Raw genomic sequence first — 17679 nt, 5'->3', positions numbered from 1 at the left:
GCCGCGGGGCTTGCCGCTCCCCCCTCGCTGCTCTCTCCCCCCCCCTCTACGGCAGCGGCGGCGGGAGGCCAGCTGCAGAGCGTTCCCTGCGAATGCGCAAGGGACGCTCTGTCAGTTTCGGGGGGATTTAAACATCCCCCCGATATTTTTTACAGGGTTTCTGATTTTTGTGCACACTTGGGGACCGCCCCACGTGTGCACAAAACTCTCCCTCCCCTCCAGGTCCCCCCGATGTGCGGAAATAAGTATCCACACACCAGGGGGCGACTTCGGAATTAGATATATAGATAAATGCTGACATTACTCAAATATGGGACATGTACTAACATGATAATGAAATCAATTCATTCTCAAGCAAAGTGATTTTACAGATAAATACCCATAAGGTTTGGTGAACAACAGTGTGACACTCCCCCTGGTCAAAGCTATGTTGTCTTTGCTCTGCTGTTGACTTTCCCTTTAGTGGGGGTCTGTAAGGCCTCAGATTGGAGAGAGAAGGGAGTTGCACCACCTTGTTCTTCTTCCTTTCTGTATCCCTGGTCTTACATGCTGCCTGAGTGAGGATACGTCCTCCTCCCTGGCCTGCTGGAGTTCCTCCTTAGAGAGGCCACTCTTCCAATCCACTCTGCAGGTTTTGCTCATCCCCACTACCCTTTCACACAACCAGAAGTGTCCTGAAGCCCTGTTCTGAGCTCCAGCTGCCTCCTCGGTTGCTTCCTTTCCTCAGGCTGGGCTCAGTTATATGATTGGCTTCCTCCTGCAGGCAGACTCTATTGCAGCAACCCCGCCCTTCCTTTTCTGGCCCAGCTGCCAGTAGTGTATGGCTTGTCTCAGCCAAGGTGAGTTGCTCCTGCGGGTCTGGGGCAGGTCCTGTCTCTGGACAACCAAAATACTCTCAGGTTTCCAATAGTACAAAAGTCCCACTGTAATCAAGAATTCCAGTTCTTGTATCTGTAGAATTGCTGAATTTTATGCCTTACCTGTGCATAATCTTTCCTTATGCTGTTTCCATTGCCATGGTAAATATACACAGCTCCTCGATGATCATCTTCTAGAGGAGCTCCTATGACTACATCATTAAACCCATCAAGGTTGAGGTCCGTTACAGGTGCAATTGAAGTCCCAAAACGAGCTCCACAAGGTTCATTCTTCTTGTGATTTGTGCAGCCTTTGTCTCTCAGTACTGAGCAGCATGTTTGCTTGGCTGGCTCAAGGCTCATCTGATATTCAAACCTTGTCTGTGAATATCAAACAAGTGGGTTTCCATTGACGGTATATTACAAATACGTACTCTTGATCCCCTGATCTGCAGACATGCAACGCAAGCAGAGCATCTTTAGGTAGCTTATCTTCATTGATGCCAAATAATCATTTGGACACCAGCCTAGCTTTCTAATTTTTATCCCAGTCCTTTTTGCAGGAAGCTCAAACTATGTTTATGTTTCCCCCTTCCTCATTTTATCCTCACAACAACCCTGCAAGGTAGCTTATGCTGAGAGGGAGTGACTTGCTCAAGGTCACCCAACAAGCCTCCATAACAGAACAGGAGGTTGAACCCAGACCTCCCAGACATTCTAACCACTACATAACAATGCCTCTCACCTACTCGCAGTTACTTACCTCATTCAAAGAATACACATACACCTTGCCTTGTTCTTCTTTTTCAGTCCCCATGTACGTAGGTGCACCCACGAGAAGAAGATCTGTAAATGTGTCATTGTTGATGTCAACGGTTGTGATCACACTCCCAAAATAGGATCCGATCTGTAATGTATACAACATAACATCGCATCACATATTTGTAATAGGTATGAATTACGAAATTCAATGTAGTGGTAGTATATTAATTCTACTCATCTAACCATAATAAAAGTTAAATGAACCACAGCAAAATATTACTATGTTACGTTTAAAATTCAAGGAGAAGGCTCTATAATATGCAGACCCTTTTGTCTGAGCAATTATGACTGCCCTTACAATTGCACAAATAGGAGGGGCCATGTATACAGTGCTCATGTAGAGGTGCCATTCATATAATTGGAGTCTTCATGTGACTATTGCCAGTTTCCCACAGTTCTCTGGAAGTGGTCACCAAAATTACAGACAATGCCCGTTTGCAAAATTAAAGCAGCTTTGGGGGCTAGTGCAAGTCACCTTTGAGCAAGAAACTGAACTCCTTGCACATGTGGATAATGAGAAGACTGTTACATCAGATATGTGATAAATGTACAAATGACATTCCAGCATTGTTTTTATTTATTTCATTCCATTTTATTTTATTTCATTCCATATTTATGCTCACACATACACTTACTTGTTCTCCACTTAATCGCTGAATTATTTCAATATCTTCATCTGTCTTTCTATAAATGATAACTTGGCCAGTGTGATTATATCGAGGTTGGCCAGCAATGTACAGAACGTCTCCAGGTACCGAGGCAGAATTTACTTCATACCCTAAATGAACAAATAAATAATAAATTATCGGATTCATTCACAGGACATTTTGATTATAACTATTTGTGTGTTCTTTTTGTAAAAAACATTCCACACATAAGGCTCATTAGTTTTACTTGCATAGGCAAAAGCAAATAATCAATCAGTTCTGTTGAACTGTATCAGGGTTAGGAATGGGCATGAACCAGCTCACAAGCCAAAATTTTGGCTGAATTTGGGCTGGTCTGGAGCTCAGGAACCAATGTTCGGGGAAGATGCCTTTCCCAAATATTTATTATCGGACTTTTGGCTGGTTTGGCTGTTTGGGGCTAGCCATTTAAACCTAACAGCTAAGCAGTGCAGGGTTCACTGCTCAGCTGTTAGGTTTAAATGGCTGGCAGCCATTTAACCCTTCCTGGGCAATCCCCACCCCCTTTTTCCCGGCTGTGGCGAGCTGCGGCTAGGAGAAAGTGGAAAAGGAAGTCCCTTCCAGGGTGATTCCTGCCCGCTTTCTCCAGGTCACGGCTCTTGACCAAGTACGGGTATGAAACCGTGTCTCCCACACCCAAAGCAATACTGTAACCACTACACTATACTTCTGCCTCCAATAGTAATACTTCATGTTTTCCCAGCTGATCAAAATGCTTCACAAGCATTATAGCAAACTAACAGCTACCATAATAGCTATAGCATCCCCTGTTATTATGCATAAGTGCAAAAAATGGATAATGAAGAAAGCTGTCAGGAAAAAAAGTTGTTTCACTTGAAATGTGGTGTTGGAGGAGAGTTTTATGGATAACATGGACTGCCAAACAGACAAATAAGTGGGTTCTAGATCAAATTAAGCCTAAACTCTTCCTGGAAGCTAAAATCACCAAACTGAGGCTATCGTACTTTGGTCACATCATGAGAACACAACTCACAGGAAAGTATAATAAGGCGAGGGAAAGTTGAAGGCAGCAGGAAAAGAGGAAGACCCAACACGAGATGGATTGACTCAATCAAGGAAGCCACGGCTCCCACAGTTTGCAAGACCTGATCTAGGCTCTTAATGGTAGTATGCTTTCCAAATGATTTTGGATTAATCTTGAACAATTGTTTATACCTATCTTTGATAGGTCCATTGAGAAATAATACATGTGAACTACAAAGCAATTAAATTCTGTAGTACCAAGGTAAGTGGGAGCACCAAATACCAAGATGTAGATTCCAAGATGCTGATCTGTTGACATAACAGCAGTTCCTCTGATTGAAGGGTATTTCTGTTTGTGGAGAAGGGGAGGGAGATTTTTGCCATTTCTACCTTCCTGTTGCAGACTCCCACTTTACTCTTATACTATTCCTGGAGGGGGTATGCTGACCCAACAGAGCACAGTTTTGGGGGCACAAGAGGCTGCCATGGTATGGGGGGCAGGGAAGCTGAGTTCCTCAAGTGCAACTCTGCTTGTGCTGCTTTTGATCAAAGGTCACATCTAAAAACTTTCTTCTGCCATATCGGCTTCTAGTTCCAGTGTAATGTTATGACAGTTGTAGATATTTATATCCCCCAAATCCAAAGCATTTATTTACTGGTGCATTTGCAATATGAACAGATGAAGTTGTGTGATACCATTTGTCCATCCATTCTCCACAGCCCAAGAGCAATTTTCCAAGGTTTCAGACAGGCAAAGACTTTTTGAAATATTTGCTTCCTGGGATCTTTTTAACTGGAGATGCAGGGATTGAATCTGGAACCTTCTGCATACAATGCAAATCCTATTCCGCTGAGCCACAGCCCTACCCCTGTCATAAGAGCAGGACGCAGTGCAGAAAATAAGAAATCTGAATTGGAATATTCCACTCACCTAAATAAGCTGCAAGAGGTGCATTTCCTTCTGAAGCCTTATAAAATGAGTCATTTCCTGGGGTAAAGGTCGTATCCTTCAGCATGATGACTGTTCCATTCCAATCATAGGCTCCAACTGCTCCAAGCATGATCCAGTCCTTACATATCAATAGAGAATTTCTTTGCACAATCAGTGCAATCCCAACCTGAGTCTTCTAAATCCATTGATGTCAATTGGTTTAGAAGGGTGTAGCTCTGCTTAGAATGGCAATGTAAATTATGCTTTGATCCCTGACAGCGTTTCTTAAAGCCAGGGTCATAATGTGGTCTTCAGTGAGGACCAATCAGCTTGCAGTGCAATCCTAAACAGAGATTCAGCCTTCTGAATCCACTGAAGTCAATGGTTTTAAGAAGGATTAGGACTGCACTGTTATCCTGCCTCTCAGGCTCCACTGATGACATCGCATGCACTCAAGGACCTTCCACCAGTGTTGATGGCTGTGCTGCCATAGTGGCATGGAGAACTCAGTTTGGGCAAGTTCTGTCATGAAGCTATGCTGAAAACTTGGATTCCATGGAGGGTTCTCTTGGGCATGGAAGAGGGGTGATTTTAACCAACACCTCTTCTATTGCAAACCTCCAGCTCCTCCCTGCTTTTCCTGGGGTCTTCTTTCCTGCAGGAGCAGCATTTCTGGGGATATTTTGGGTTGTAGCAGGACGGGGAGGAGGAAAGCCTCCCTTCAGGGATGGAAATTTCAGCTAGCAGCTGAGAAGATGCATGGTCATGGTAGCAGCATGGGTATGAATATGGAACATTTGCCCAAACGCACTTTTGCTAACTCATCCCTTCCCCCAAGAGAGGGGCCGGGGAAGGGGAGGGGCAGTATACAAAATATGGGAGGATTTCTTCAATGGAGCTGGGGGGGGGGGTGCTGAGGCTGTAAAAACAGAATGAGGAAAGGTGTGTCCCCCCGACCCACACACACAGTGCCACCCTGATCTCAATTGTCCATCACCATAGCTGGAATGTGCAGCTATTTACTTCACTTATACCTCAACTTTCTCATCAAAGTGTACCTGAAGTGGCTGACATTATTCTTCTCTCCTCCATTTTATCGTCACAATAACAACGTGAAGTAGGTTAGGCTGAGAGTTTGTGACTTGCTCAAGGTCTCCCAGTAAGCTGCCATGGCAGATTCGGACCTGGATCTCCCAGACCCTAGCCCAACACTACAACCACTACACTCAGCTGGCAGCAGGAAAATAACCTGCAGACCTGCAGACATCACATCTAGCCAATTTCTTTTAGCATTTGCATGATACAGTTTTATAGAGTGCGGTTTGACTGGCAGAAGATCAACAGTTACCATTAACAGATATATTCCTTTTGTACTCAGTCAGCCTTTAATGGCATAAAACAATACTCTAATATTCCTTTTGTAAAACATCAGCTATCTATCCAAGGACACTCCATAAACAATAAAAACAACCTTCCATTTTTTAAAAAAAGTTACACTGTTATCAGTTTACCTGGGAGTAATGGGCACTGAACCCAGCTTGAGACATTTCCATTTCAAAAGAGGCTGCCAGCTGGTCTTTTGTTGCTGTAAAAGACAAAATGTTTAATAGTTTAACATGTATAGATCTAAATGATGCAATGACATCAATAATTTGAAATCAGGCATAAATGTGACGTACAGTGGTATCCTAAACAGAATCATACCCATTTAAACCTACTTACTAGAGTAGACTTGCAAGGCTGTAACTCTTCTGCTTAGACTCGATGTATTCAAAATATCTTGGCTGGGGGCAGTGGGCACAGTAGTTAGAACAGACACCTTCTATTAACAAAAATGTTGAAATTTGTCCAGCTCCATCAAGTAGCAAGTACACTGGAAATCTTTTATCTCAATTTGTTCGGCCACATTCCATTTGTTCCAAACAGTGAACCCATTATTCCTCTGGCGGCTAAGCTACATGCATTCAAAATGGCTGGCTGCTAGCTTAATTGCAGGGCACATCCAAACTCATAAGGACAAGAGGTATCAATGCACAAAACTCCCCTGAAAATTTTTACTGGTTTCATCAACTTTCTTTTTGTTTTCATTGGAAGACATTATATGTTTTGCGTGATCTAACTTCATCTTGAAAATTCTCATTAGGGGGAACTCAGTGGCAACCTAAGGATATATGGGACTCTTCTGCAGATACTGGCAAAACCTCATTTTCCTTCCTTGGATGTTTTACCCTTACAAATCGGCTTTGAAATTTTGCTTTAGAGAAAATTCAGTAGACACCCTAAGAAAGAGGAGTTAATTTTTCTATCTAAAAATTTCTATGGAAATAGAGATCCCCAAGAGTCAAATGACAACATTAGGGATGGGCACAAACCAGCTCATGAACTAAAGTTCATGATTAATTTTGGGCAGTTCATTCATGGCAGGTCAACCAACATGAATTTTCTATTAACTTTCATGTAGTTTGTGGAGGATACATTTCCAGACAGACTTTCTCCACTTAAACAAAATGTTTTCCAAACTTCAAAACAAGTGGTGGAATTCTCCAACCTTTGAAGCACTATTGTCAGTTTCAAACTAATCATGTCAGTTTCAAGAGGGTCCCCTCCCCCCTTTGCTGGCCTTCCTTTCTTGCAAAGAGCTTGCAAAATCCCAACCTCCTGGCTTGGATTTGTGACTCTGTGTTTTGAAATCAGTCCTTTTAAATTTGTAATGCCTGTGGCACAGGGTTCTGCTGGGCACTCTGTGATTGCACTAGTACTGCTGGGCAGTCTGTACATTGTACTGGTTCTGTTGGGCTTGCAAAAATGCCCCCCCCCCCGCTTGGAGTGTGATTCTGTGCTAGACATCAGTCCTGTTGAATTGGCATTGCCCCAATGGCACTGGGTTCTGCTGGGTACTAGTACACTGGTTCTGCTGGGCTTGCAAAATAAAACGCTTCCCCACCTTCAGTTTCTACTGCAGAGATTCTCTGGTTTGACCTTAGTTCTGTTGGGTTTGCACTGCCACAGTGGCACTAGTTCTGCTGGGCTTGCAAAAATGCCCCACCTTCAGTTTCTACTATAGAGATTCTCTGGGACTTTGAATCTGTTTTGCTGGGCTTCTGTTGCCTTTGCTCCCCCCCTCCATTAAAAACAATGGAGGATAGGGGTACCTTCTTTAGAGGGGTGTAACTAGACCCCATAAATCCAATTCTCACAAAACTTGGAGGGCAGGTAGAGGAGAGTCAGCTGGAAATCCATGTGAGTTTGGTGTCTCTAGCTTGCACAGGATTTTCTATACACTCTTGAACTTCCTGAACCTGTGCCTGTCAAAATAACCACCTGTCAGCTGTTATTTCCCCAGAAAGCACTTTCTTAGAGCACCTTCTTTTGGGGGCCATGCCTTGGACCCCATAAATCCAATCCTCACCAAACTTGGAGGGCAGGTAGAGGAGATCCCCTGTGAGTTTGGTGTCTCTAGTGTGGCAGGGGGGGTGCTATTCTACCATGCTATGAACCTCATAAACTGAACCAGTTCATTTGGCTTTTAAAAGTTAGTGATGGTTTGTGCTTTGTGAACCGGGCACACCACAAACCAAACCAAACCACATTTTCCTGGTTCGTGCCCATCCCTAGATGGCACCTTGCTGATCTGAGAATTTTATTTAGGCTGGAAAAGACCAATTTTTTCAGAGAGCTGGCAGTGGGGTGACTGACACACATGGTGTATACCCTTCTTTTTGTCCTCACAGAGTTATTTCTGGTAGAAGAGTTTTTGCAGGGATTTGAAGAAGAAGAAGAGAAGAGATTGGATTTATACCCCACCCTTCACTACCCAAGGGAGTCTCAGAGCGGCTTACAAACTCCTTTCCCTTCCCCTCCCCACAACAGATACCCTGTGAGGTAGGTGGGGCTGAGAGAACTCTGACACAAACTGCTCTTTTTCAAGAACAGCTGTGCCAGAGCTTGTGACTGACCCAAGGTCACATCAGCACGTGCAAGTGGAGGAATGGGGAATCAAGCCCAGTTCTCCCAGATTAGAGTCCGCACATGTAACTACTACACCAAACTGGCTCTACACCAAAGAACTGCAAACCCCTGAAAAACTTGATTACCCAGATCAATGATGACAAAGAAAGCAGTGCATAAACCATGAGCAAGAATGCCTCTGTCAAACCATTTTCTATTTCCTGAACAAGCTAGTGTCTGAAATAGCTTGTATAACATAGAACATGGTGTTCGTGACATGGGGATTTGGTAAAACAATTGCATTGCAATTTAAAAGTTCAATTTTGAATCTGCATAAGATAGACAATAGCTTTTTCTTTGGATAATGACATTTCATTGCAAAAGATGGCTACTCATTCACCAAGGAACAGAAAGTATAAATATAGATGCATTCTCTGTTCATGATTTTCAGCAGTCTTTGGACTGCAGATGTTCAAAAGCTGTTTACATTACATTCATTCAGCAGATGTGCCATGGAATAAGATATTGGAAGACTTTCTTAGGCAGAAAAATCAGCAGACTATGTCCTGAATCCAGTCATCTGCAAGCAGAGCTCCACTCGTGGAGAAGATCTTTCCTCATCTCCTCCCTTCAGGTGGCACACTCCAATGGCCCAGGGAAAGCTGCTGTTGAGGGTTGGGAGACCCATAGGAATGACATGGGATGTGGCAAAGGAAGGGAGTATAGTCAGAAACCATCCCCATTCTTGTGCAAGTTGAAATCCCCTTCTGCTCATGCAAAGGGCAGTGGGTTGGGTTCAACCCTATGAATGGTATGAATGACTGGACTTATTATCTATTAACTGCATTGGTTAGTAACATTTGTAGTCCCAGGGGCTTATACTGATGTCCAGCCTGCAGAAGACTGGAGCCTCTGTCATCAAAGCAAACTTCACCAGCAGATTTACTTGCAAGCATCCGATCACTGATCTGAAGTAATCTTACTTGAATTTAAAAAGTAGACAAAATACAAGAGCCAAGACACAGGAATAAGCATATTTTTAATTCAATGAATAAAGGGAGAAGGGTTCTAGGCTAACTTTTACTCTGACAAGTGGGCAGGAACCTTTTCACATTCTTCATGTGAGCCTTCAGCTGAAATGGTACGGCCAAAACAAAAACAAAAACAGAAAAACAACAACCCCAGACTGATAATTTCTGTGAGAAGTAAACCTCCATTAATTTAGTAGGTCTAAAAATAAAATTAGCTTTCAGATAAAAGTCATACTCTGGGAAGCAATAGAAATATCCTGGACTGATCATTCTTCTGAAAAAACAGTGGAGTGATGATAATACAGTTTTGCACTGTAGCAATGATAGGAGCTTACCACAAAACTGGCAACATTTCCCTTCTCTGCACTACCTGACTGGGTTGATTTTGCTAAACCTGGTTCAGATGTGAGTCAAGCATTCCATGGTAAATAAAGCAGTCATTCCAAGGAACAGAGATGCTTATAGAAGTAACATCTGCATATTTTCTGGGAGGTTGTTTGTGTGAATACAATGACATACTTTCATGTGCTGCACTCATGAATCATCACCAAAAATGGCTACTGCAGCCAAAGACGTAGTGGGGCACCTTGGGCCCAGGATGACTCAATATCACCTGGTGGAGGAATCTGGAACTACAGCTACAGAGAATAATGTTCTTCCCTTCCATCCTGCAAGCTTCCAGAACAATGGGATGCCCCTTTATACCTAGATTCATGTCCAGTCGCACCTTAAAGACCAACGTGATTCCAGGGTATACACTTTCGAGAGTCAAAGCTCCCTCTGTCTTTTATCTGACGAAGGGAGCTTTGATTCTCAAAAGCTAATACCCTGGAAATCTTGTTAGTCTTTAAGGAGCTACTGAACTCCAGTCTTGCTCTTCTACAGTATCTAGCTCTGCAGACCAACATGGCTACCCGCCCCAAACCCTTTATACCTCGGTTCCTCCCATGCTACAGGACATCTCTCAAACAGAGACCCACAGCAGCTTACAGTGTTCTCCCCTCTTTCATTTTATCCTCACAACAAGCCTATGAGGTAGGTTAGACCGAGAGTGTGTGACCAGCCCAAGGTCACCCAGTGAGCCTCCACAGCAGAGTGGGGATTTGAACTTGGGTCTGACGCTCTAACCACTACACTATGCTTCTACTTCTTTAACAACATAAAATGCATAATTCATAACTTAGAACTGAAAATGGTATTATTTGGCATATTTGTGAGTTTAGAGAATATAACCTTTGAAAAGTTTGATTGGGAAACCTTTACAGTGGCTAAATACAAGATAATGTTATATAACTGTTAAAACCTTATTGCCGTATTCTGTACTCCTGATGACTCAAAAAGTTTAGGATGTTACAGTTTTTCACTGTTATTCTTCCTATTCTTCCTTCTCTTTGACAAAAAAATTAATAAAATTGTTTTGGGGGGAAAAACATAACCCAGTGGAGGCAAGCGAATAAAGCCATGTCTTTGATTTATATATATATATATTAGAGAGAGTGTTTTATATAATATATATATATGAGTTTTATATATTATAGAGGTAGTGAGATTATGTAATGAAAGGATTAGGGGTGCCATGAGATTAAGAAATAACCGTCTCCTAATATGAATTTTCTCTGTTCACAGTGCTATATTCTTCTCATGAATCTGTCTGCAAAGAAAAATGAAGTGCATCTTGAGCTTAGGGGCCACTTCTGGAAGCTGATGAGATCTGTTTGGTGCATGCTGAGAACTACTTACTTGGCCTGGATAAACTAATTCTGATTATTGAAACTGATCTGAGTTTCTGCAAATATAATTGCAAATTGCTGCCTCTGTTACCAGCTGAAAAAAAGATCCATATCAGTCAATATGGACATTTTTTGTTTGCTTGCTTTTGTCGTCAAGTCTCAGCTGACTTATGGTGACCCCATGGGGTTTTCAAGGCAAGAGACATTTAGTTTGCCATTGCCTGCTTCTGCGCTTTGAGGCCCTAGACTTCATTGGTGGCCTCTCATCCAAATACTAACCAGGGCCTACCCTGCTTAGCTTACAAGATCTGACAAGACTGGGTTATCCTGGGCTAGCCAGGTCAGGGCACAGAAGATATACAAATAGCTACTTGTGTTTCAAGACTCTATGACACTCATATGCACAGATGGAAAGGGAGTGTTGCCTGTAGGCTTGTCAACCTCCAGGTGGGGCCTGGAGATCTCCTGCTATTAGAATTGATCTCTGGACAACAGAGATCAGCTCCCCAGGAGAAAATGGCTGCTTTGGAGGGTGGACTCTGTGGCATTGTGCTCTGCTGAGGTCCCTCTCCTCCCCAAACCCCTCCCTCTCCAGGCTCCACCCCCCAAATCTCCAGGTATTTCACAACCCAGAGTTGGCAACCCTAATTGCCTGGTTGCCTGGGCAACATACTATTTCCCCCCGTATCTGTCCTAAAATATCCAAGGGGCAATGCAAGAACATACATATTTTTTAAAAAAATACCCCAAACCCACTGTTAGCATTCTTAAGCATTTGAGATGCCACTTGTAATTGGTGATCCAATTACGATTCAAGCTACAGGGAGATCACTTATCAGTAAAAATGATTAAATATGTTTCTAGTTGAAATACAGAAAGAAATGGTTAAATATAGGGCTTGGATAAAAATATTTTCCATTTGTAATTTCAGGCAGCTGAGTGAAAGAGTATTAAATTGTACTAAATTACAAGCTTTCAGCCAGTGTTGAAAATTTGGTATCTTGACTTCTGTTCAAAAATTAGCACATACCCCCAAATTAAAAGAGTATAATTTCCTCAAATGGAAAATGCCTTTCTTTTATGCAGTCCATTCTGCCTGGTGCTACTTTGTCTCTTATATCCGAAGCAAAAACGGAAAGCAAATGACAGCAGAATTTCAGAGCTTGCAAGGACTTTAAAATAATGCCATTCTTGTGTGTGATATTAGCCAGAAGCCAGGTATAATATTAATTTGAATACATCTTAATCTTCCATGCCTGAACAATGGATGTGATCCAGTATGAGGATATGGAGGGGTGGTAAATGCTGTGCATATAGTCAGAGGTTTTGCTGACAGACCTTTTCATGGCAGCCATCCACACCGCTGAAGAGGCAAGCCACATAGTCTAAAAAGAAGCTCCCTTTTCTTTTGGCAGCACAAGTAGCAACCATGGAAACGGCAAACGAAAGCTGTTGTTTTTTCCCTTTTGCTCCGATAACAAATGCAGCCCCAAAGTAAAAGCAAAGAACGAACACTCTTCACAAGCCAAGAAGGAATATGCATAACCCTTAATGGATACAAGCTGCAAGACTGAGATGGGATCAGCCCAAACTTTGTCCAATAACTCTAAGGTGATAGCCAGTGACTTCTTTGCAATGAAATGCTAGTTCATATGTTTTCAGACATGATTTTTTGTATATATGATCTCTTTTGACATTGAAACAAATTATCTCTTATAAGCAAGCTCAGCCTTATTACCCAGGGAAGACTAAGATGCTTGCATACCCAGATGTTTTCCCTTTTAGGGAATACAGTAATTTACAAATTACTCTGATTTCTGCCTTGCCATTTTTTTTTAAGTATGAAGTTCATTAAATATTGCAGAGAAAACAGAATTTGCAATCTAAGGACAGAGCAAGTGAGGTTGTAAAAGATAAACAGGGTCTGGCTGGTAGCTGAAATAAGCTCAAGCCCACGTTAGACCACAAAGCCTGGAAACAGAAAAGCGTCAAGATCAAATTATACATCATGCCAGAGAGCCATGCTGGATTTTTCCAACATTTTTTAAACATTACAAAAACCCCAACAGCTGCAAAGGGCCCAAATTGGATTGGGTAGTTCAGCTTTTCCTGCAGCCATTCCCCCCCCCCAATAGATAATTGTCTTCTCCCTAAGCTATTAACTGTGGCAAGGGAAGAGAGACTGGTATCACATGACTGATTACAACTGGCAGGCTGTGCGTGTGTACAAAAGTTTTTCATTCTGATTCTGTGAACTTAGGCAGATCATGAGAAGGAGGGAAGGGAGGGTTGCATCAGTGCATAGTTCTTGTGGCCCTTTCTTACACACCCAGGGAAATGCTGATTGGCATTTTCGGGTCAGGAAGCAATTTTCTCCAGGCCAGTAGCTACAATAGGGTTGCCAAGTGTAAATTACTCCAGAGCGGGGGACCATAGAGTTTTCCCTTGGATGACCGTGGCCCCACCCCCAGCGTGCCCGGCGTGGTCGCGTCACTTCCGGGTGACACGCATGTTGGGGTGGGGTTCCCCCCAGGGCCCGATCCGCCAGTGGCAGGGAATGGGCCTCTGGGGCGGGGGTTACCTGCCCCCTGGGGGGACTTGGCAAGCCTAAGCTACAAGCCATTTAAAACAAGAAGTATAATTACTTAAAAAGGTAAAGGTTCCCTTGCTCGAAAGCCAGTCGAATCCGACTCTAGGGTTGCGGTGCTCATCTCCGTTTCAAAGCCGAAGAGCCAGCGCTGTCCGAAGACATTTCCGTGGTCATGTGGCCGGCATGACTAAACACCAAGGCGCACAGAACGCTGTTACCTTCCCACCGAAGTGGTCCCTATTTATCTACTTGCAATTTCTTGCTTTCGAACTGCTAGGTTGGCAGGAGCTGGAACTAGAGACAGGAGCTCACCCTGTCTTGCGGCACCCGGGTCTTGAACCGCTGAACTACTGACCTTCCACAGCCTGCAGTTCAGCGTCTTAACCACTTGAGCCACCGCAGCTCCATAATTACTTAAGAGGGCCTAAATACTTGTTTTTACCAGGTACATCCCTGAATGGGAGGGAAGTTGGCATGGTATAGCCTGATCTCATCAGGTCCCAGAAACTAAGCAGTGTCAGTACTTGGAAGGGAGATCACCAAGGAAGACTCAGCAGAGGAAGGCAATGGCAAACCTCCTATGGTTGCCAGGTACTCCCTAGCCAGTTATTCCTTGGCAACTGGCAGGTGGTGAGGAAGGCTTACTGGCTGGAAAACTAGGCCTAGGCTTGCATCTCTGGTAATGCAGCAATGCCACTTCTGGTACATACCAGAAGTGACACCACCGTGTCACCAGTGGCACAGAGATACTGTGGTATTTGGGCAAAAACTCTATGGTAGAAGTCATTTTTACCATAGAATTTTGTCCAAATACCAGAGCATTCCAGGCAATGTGATGACATAACTTCCGGTACATGCTGGAAGTGACTTCCACATCACCTGTGATGCAGGCTTAGGGCTAGCTCCTACTGATAAGTGCTCTGCTGGCCAGCTGATCGGCACCGGGAGAGGGGCCATGGAATGGGGGATCCCCCTAGCAGAGGTCTGGCAACCTTACAGGTACCTCTGCTTCTCACTTGCCTTGAAAACCCCTTGGGGGGTTGACATAAGAGAGCTGTGGCTTGACACCTCTGTACACACACACACACACACACACACACACCCCTGGACTGAGACATGAACAAGTTCTGGGAGCTTCATGTTTCTGAGGCATACAGGAACCCAATTCAGACTGGTAACATAGCACTTGGGGAAAAGAGGCTTAGATTTTCCATTTGTGCTATTTTCCCAAGTAGAAAATGGCCCAGGGAGCCACTATTAGCCCCTTTGGAACAGCATGTTCACAGATACAGCTGTTTGTCAGTGTTCCTGATGGAGCAAATAGCAGCTTCCTGATGGCTCTTTCAGGCTGGGAAAACACCACAGCAAGGAAGGTTTAATCCCCTTTTCCTCACACATTATAGTCCCAGTACCCATGTATGGAGCTCCCAGAACATGTCTTTGCCCAGCCTGGGGATGTACCTGGGAAGAATGTAATGTGTAGTTAGGGCCTTGAAAAGTGGTTAGCACCATCACACCCTACTTGCCAAGTTCCCTGAGACCAAGCAGCTGGCTATCATTGTTGAACAGAATGCCAAACTAGATATAGAAGCACCCTCATAAAATCGAAAGGTGGCAATCTCCCTCAGGTTTCATGATTACGGCTCAGGATTCTCCGTGCCTCTGGCCAGCTTTTACATTCCACATGCAATGTTCCCTCTAAGCTGAGTTAGTGTGAGCTAGCTCACAGTTTTTTAGCCTCCGACTCACACATTTTTGTCTTAGCTCAGGAAGGATAGCTCCAGAGCATACTAATCTATGCAGTAGCCAAATCGCCTGCTCACAACTTTAGTGCCAATAGCTCACAAAGTAGAATTTTTGTTCACAAGACTCCAGAGCTTAGAGGGAGCATTGCCCACATGCTCTAATAACTGTTAAATGGACACAGACTGACTGTACAAATTCCAAGGATGTTCAATTATCCAGGTCTGCTATAAATATTGTAAGATAAGAAAATAATTTTCACAAATGTCCATAACATGGATAAATTCCTCAGTGTTTACCAGCAGCATCACTTATAGCATTGCTGAATCTCCTGACTAAAAAGGCATTGCTGCCTCACTGGATTACTGGTCTGACCTGTTTTTTCTCATATTCTTGAGAACTGAATCAGGGAACTTTAGAGTCAAGAGGGAAAACGTTTTTTTGGGGAGGCGGGGGGCGGGAAAAGATACATTCCAAAATCATCCTATCTTATGAAGGTACATAATGGCAATACTCAAGGCCAGGCAATCCTTTCTCTGCTGCAATTACACTGTAGGAAGTCATTAAAATTTAAGAAAAGGGAGGAAAATACCTTCCAGGGCAAATATTCTCTCTCCAAGAGCTTCCACAATATTAACCAGGGCAAATTCATCTGAGACATTGAAGAAATGCTTTTCAATTGGCTGACTTGCAATTGATTTTATTTCCTCAATAAATTTCTCGGTGCTTAGATTCCCTCTGTTGTAGGAGCCAAGAATCTATAGCATTAAAAAAAGCCAAGAAAATATGTTAGTCAAAAAGTGTGTGCTTTGCTGCCCTTATCACAGCATGGACAACTTCATATGAGTTGTCAGGAAGGAGGCCCTCTTTGTGACACCGGTGGTCACTCTGGAGAGTAGCAGTGGAGCTTACAGGGGATATTTATGGCAGGAGGAGACCTCATCAGGCTCTTGGGTTTTAGAGGAACCTGAACAGCTTTGCTTTACCTTTTATACCGTAACAAGTCAAGATTTTTACATTGTTTTCCCTTCCACTTACTAATACAATAAAGAAAGAAAACATATAGAAATGATTCATTATATAGAATATATCTAATTACCAAACACTACATACTTATACCAGCCTTACATACTTACCTATATTTATCTTGCATGGAAAAAAAGGATTTTTCCTTTCATAGTTCTACCTGTATTGAAGACTCATATGCATCTCCTATAAATAGGCCATATAAGAATCTTCACCGGTTGTTCACACATATGGGTTTTGTGCATTATACTAGGATACTATGACGTTTAATGATTTAATTTCCTTAGCTATGATCCTTCTCTTAGGCCCCGTTCACATGCCGAATTTGCTGCAGGAGAGCCACAATTGAATGGCGGATTTTCCGGGCGCAATCACACCACAACATCTGGCAAGTGGAGCGCACCTGTGTCCAACCCGTGGCGTACCACCGAAAATGTGCAATAAAAAACTACCTCCTCGAAGATTCTAGCAAACGGTTTGCCACGGGCTGCCTCGGGACTCCCTCGGTGTGATTGTGCCAGTGCGCGGCTTTTCCCTCTGGCCCCTCATTGACGCGCAGGCGCGGAGGGAAGGAACCGTGGCATGCCGCCAACACGTGGGATCACGTTCTGGTGGTTCTAATTGCGGTGGCACAAATAGCCCCACCTCCCCCCCGCGTTATCCGGCCCGTGTGACCGGGGCCTACATAGGATTATTGCCCATTTATACTTAAAGTACTTACCTCTGTTGGTTCCAGCTTGCAAACACAAAAGAAAGATAAAGAAATAAGATTTACACATAGCAATAATGCTAACTTTGTCAGCAACTACATCCAGGGCTTTTTTTCCCGGGGGAACGTGCCAGAACAGAGTTCCAGAACCTCTTTGTGGAAAGAAAATTCTCAAAAAATGTTTAAAAGTTCAGGAGGGGCACTGGGGGAGCATGATGTAACTTGTGATGTCACAAGAAATATTATTTTTTAAAAAAAGTTTTAAACGAGGGTTTAAAAAAATCATGTGTGTTTGAGAGTTCTGGCACCTCTTTTTCCAGAAAAAAAACCCTGACTATTTCCCCCCACTATTTATCTGCTGCTACTGTATAACCTACTGTTATGGGCTCTAGCCTTAATGCTGGATCTGTTGCTGTCTCTGCCTGGCTGAAGGTTGATTCTCTGTATCTATTGGTGTCACTAGAAAGACTGCTTCATTTGTCACTGTAAGTTCTTATGTATCTAATGTATTTATCATTATTCAATCAGTTTCTTGATATCCTCATTGTTTTAAGAAGTTCTCAACTTCTTGCTTATATTTAATGATTAACCACGTCTCGCTTTATTTCAATAATAATTTAAA

At 43.2% G+C, this 17679-nt stretch overlaps 1 protein-coding gene across 1 annotated transcript in view; it reads right to left on the bottom strand.

Annotated features, from left to right (window-relative positions):
- The window catches only part of ITGA1 (integrin subunit alpha 1), a 72457-nt gene that overhangs the window by 34406 nt on the left and 20372 nt on the right, over window positions 1–17679 (bottom strand). The window contains exons 9-14 of the mRNA XM_015418993.1: window positions 15915–16080; window positions 5792–5865; window positions 4281–4419; window positions 2315–2457; window positions 1621–1764; window positions 981–1238 (exon numbers count right to left, since the gene is read on the bottom strand). Of these exons, the coding sequence (XP_015274479.1) occupies window positions 981–1238; window positions 1621–1764; window positions 2315–2457; window positions 4281–4419; window positions 5792–5865; window positions 15915–16080 (924 nt within the window). The remainder of the gene's footprint in view (window positions 1–980; window positions 1239–1620; window positions 1765–2314; window positions 2458–4280; window positions 4420–5791; window positions 5866–15914; window positions 16081–17679) is intronic.

This window comes from Gekko japonicus, unplaced genomic scaffold, assembly GCF_001447785.1.
Source record: "Gekko japonicus isolate JY-2015 unplaced genomic scaffold, Gekko_japonicus_V1.1 scaffold176, whole genome shotgun sequence".
Taxonomy (NCBI): Eukaryota; Metazoa; Chordata; class Lepidosauria; order Squamata; family Gekkonidae; genus Gekko; species Gekko japonicus.
Note: the sequence above shows the minus strand (reverse complement) of the source record. Positions and strands in the feature narration are given on the sequence as shown.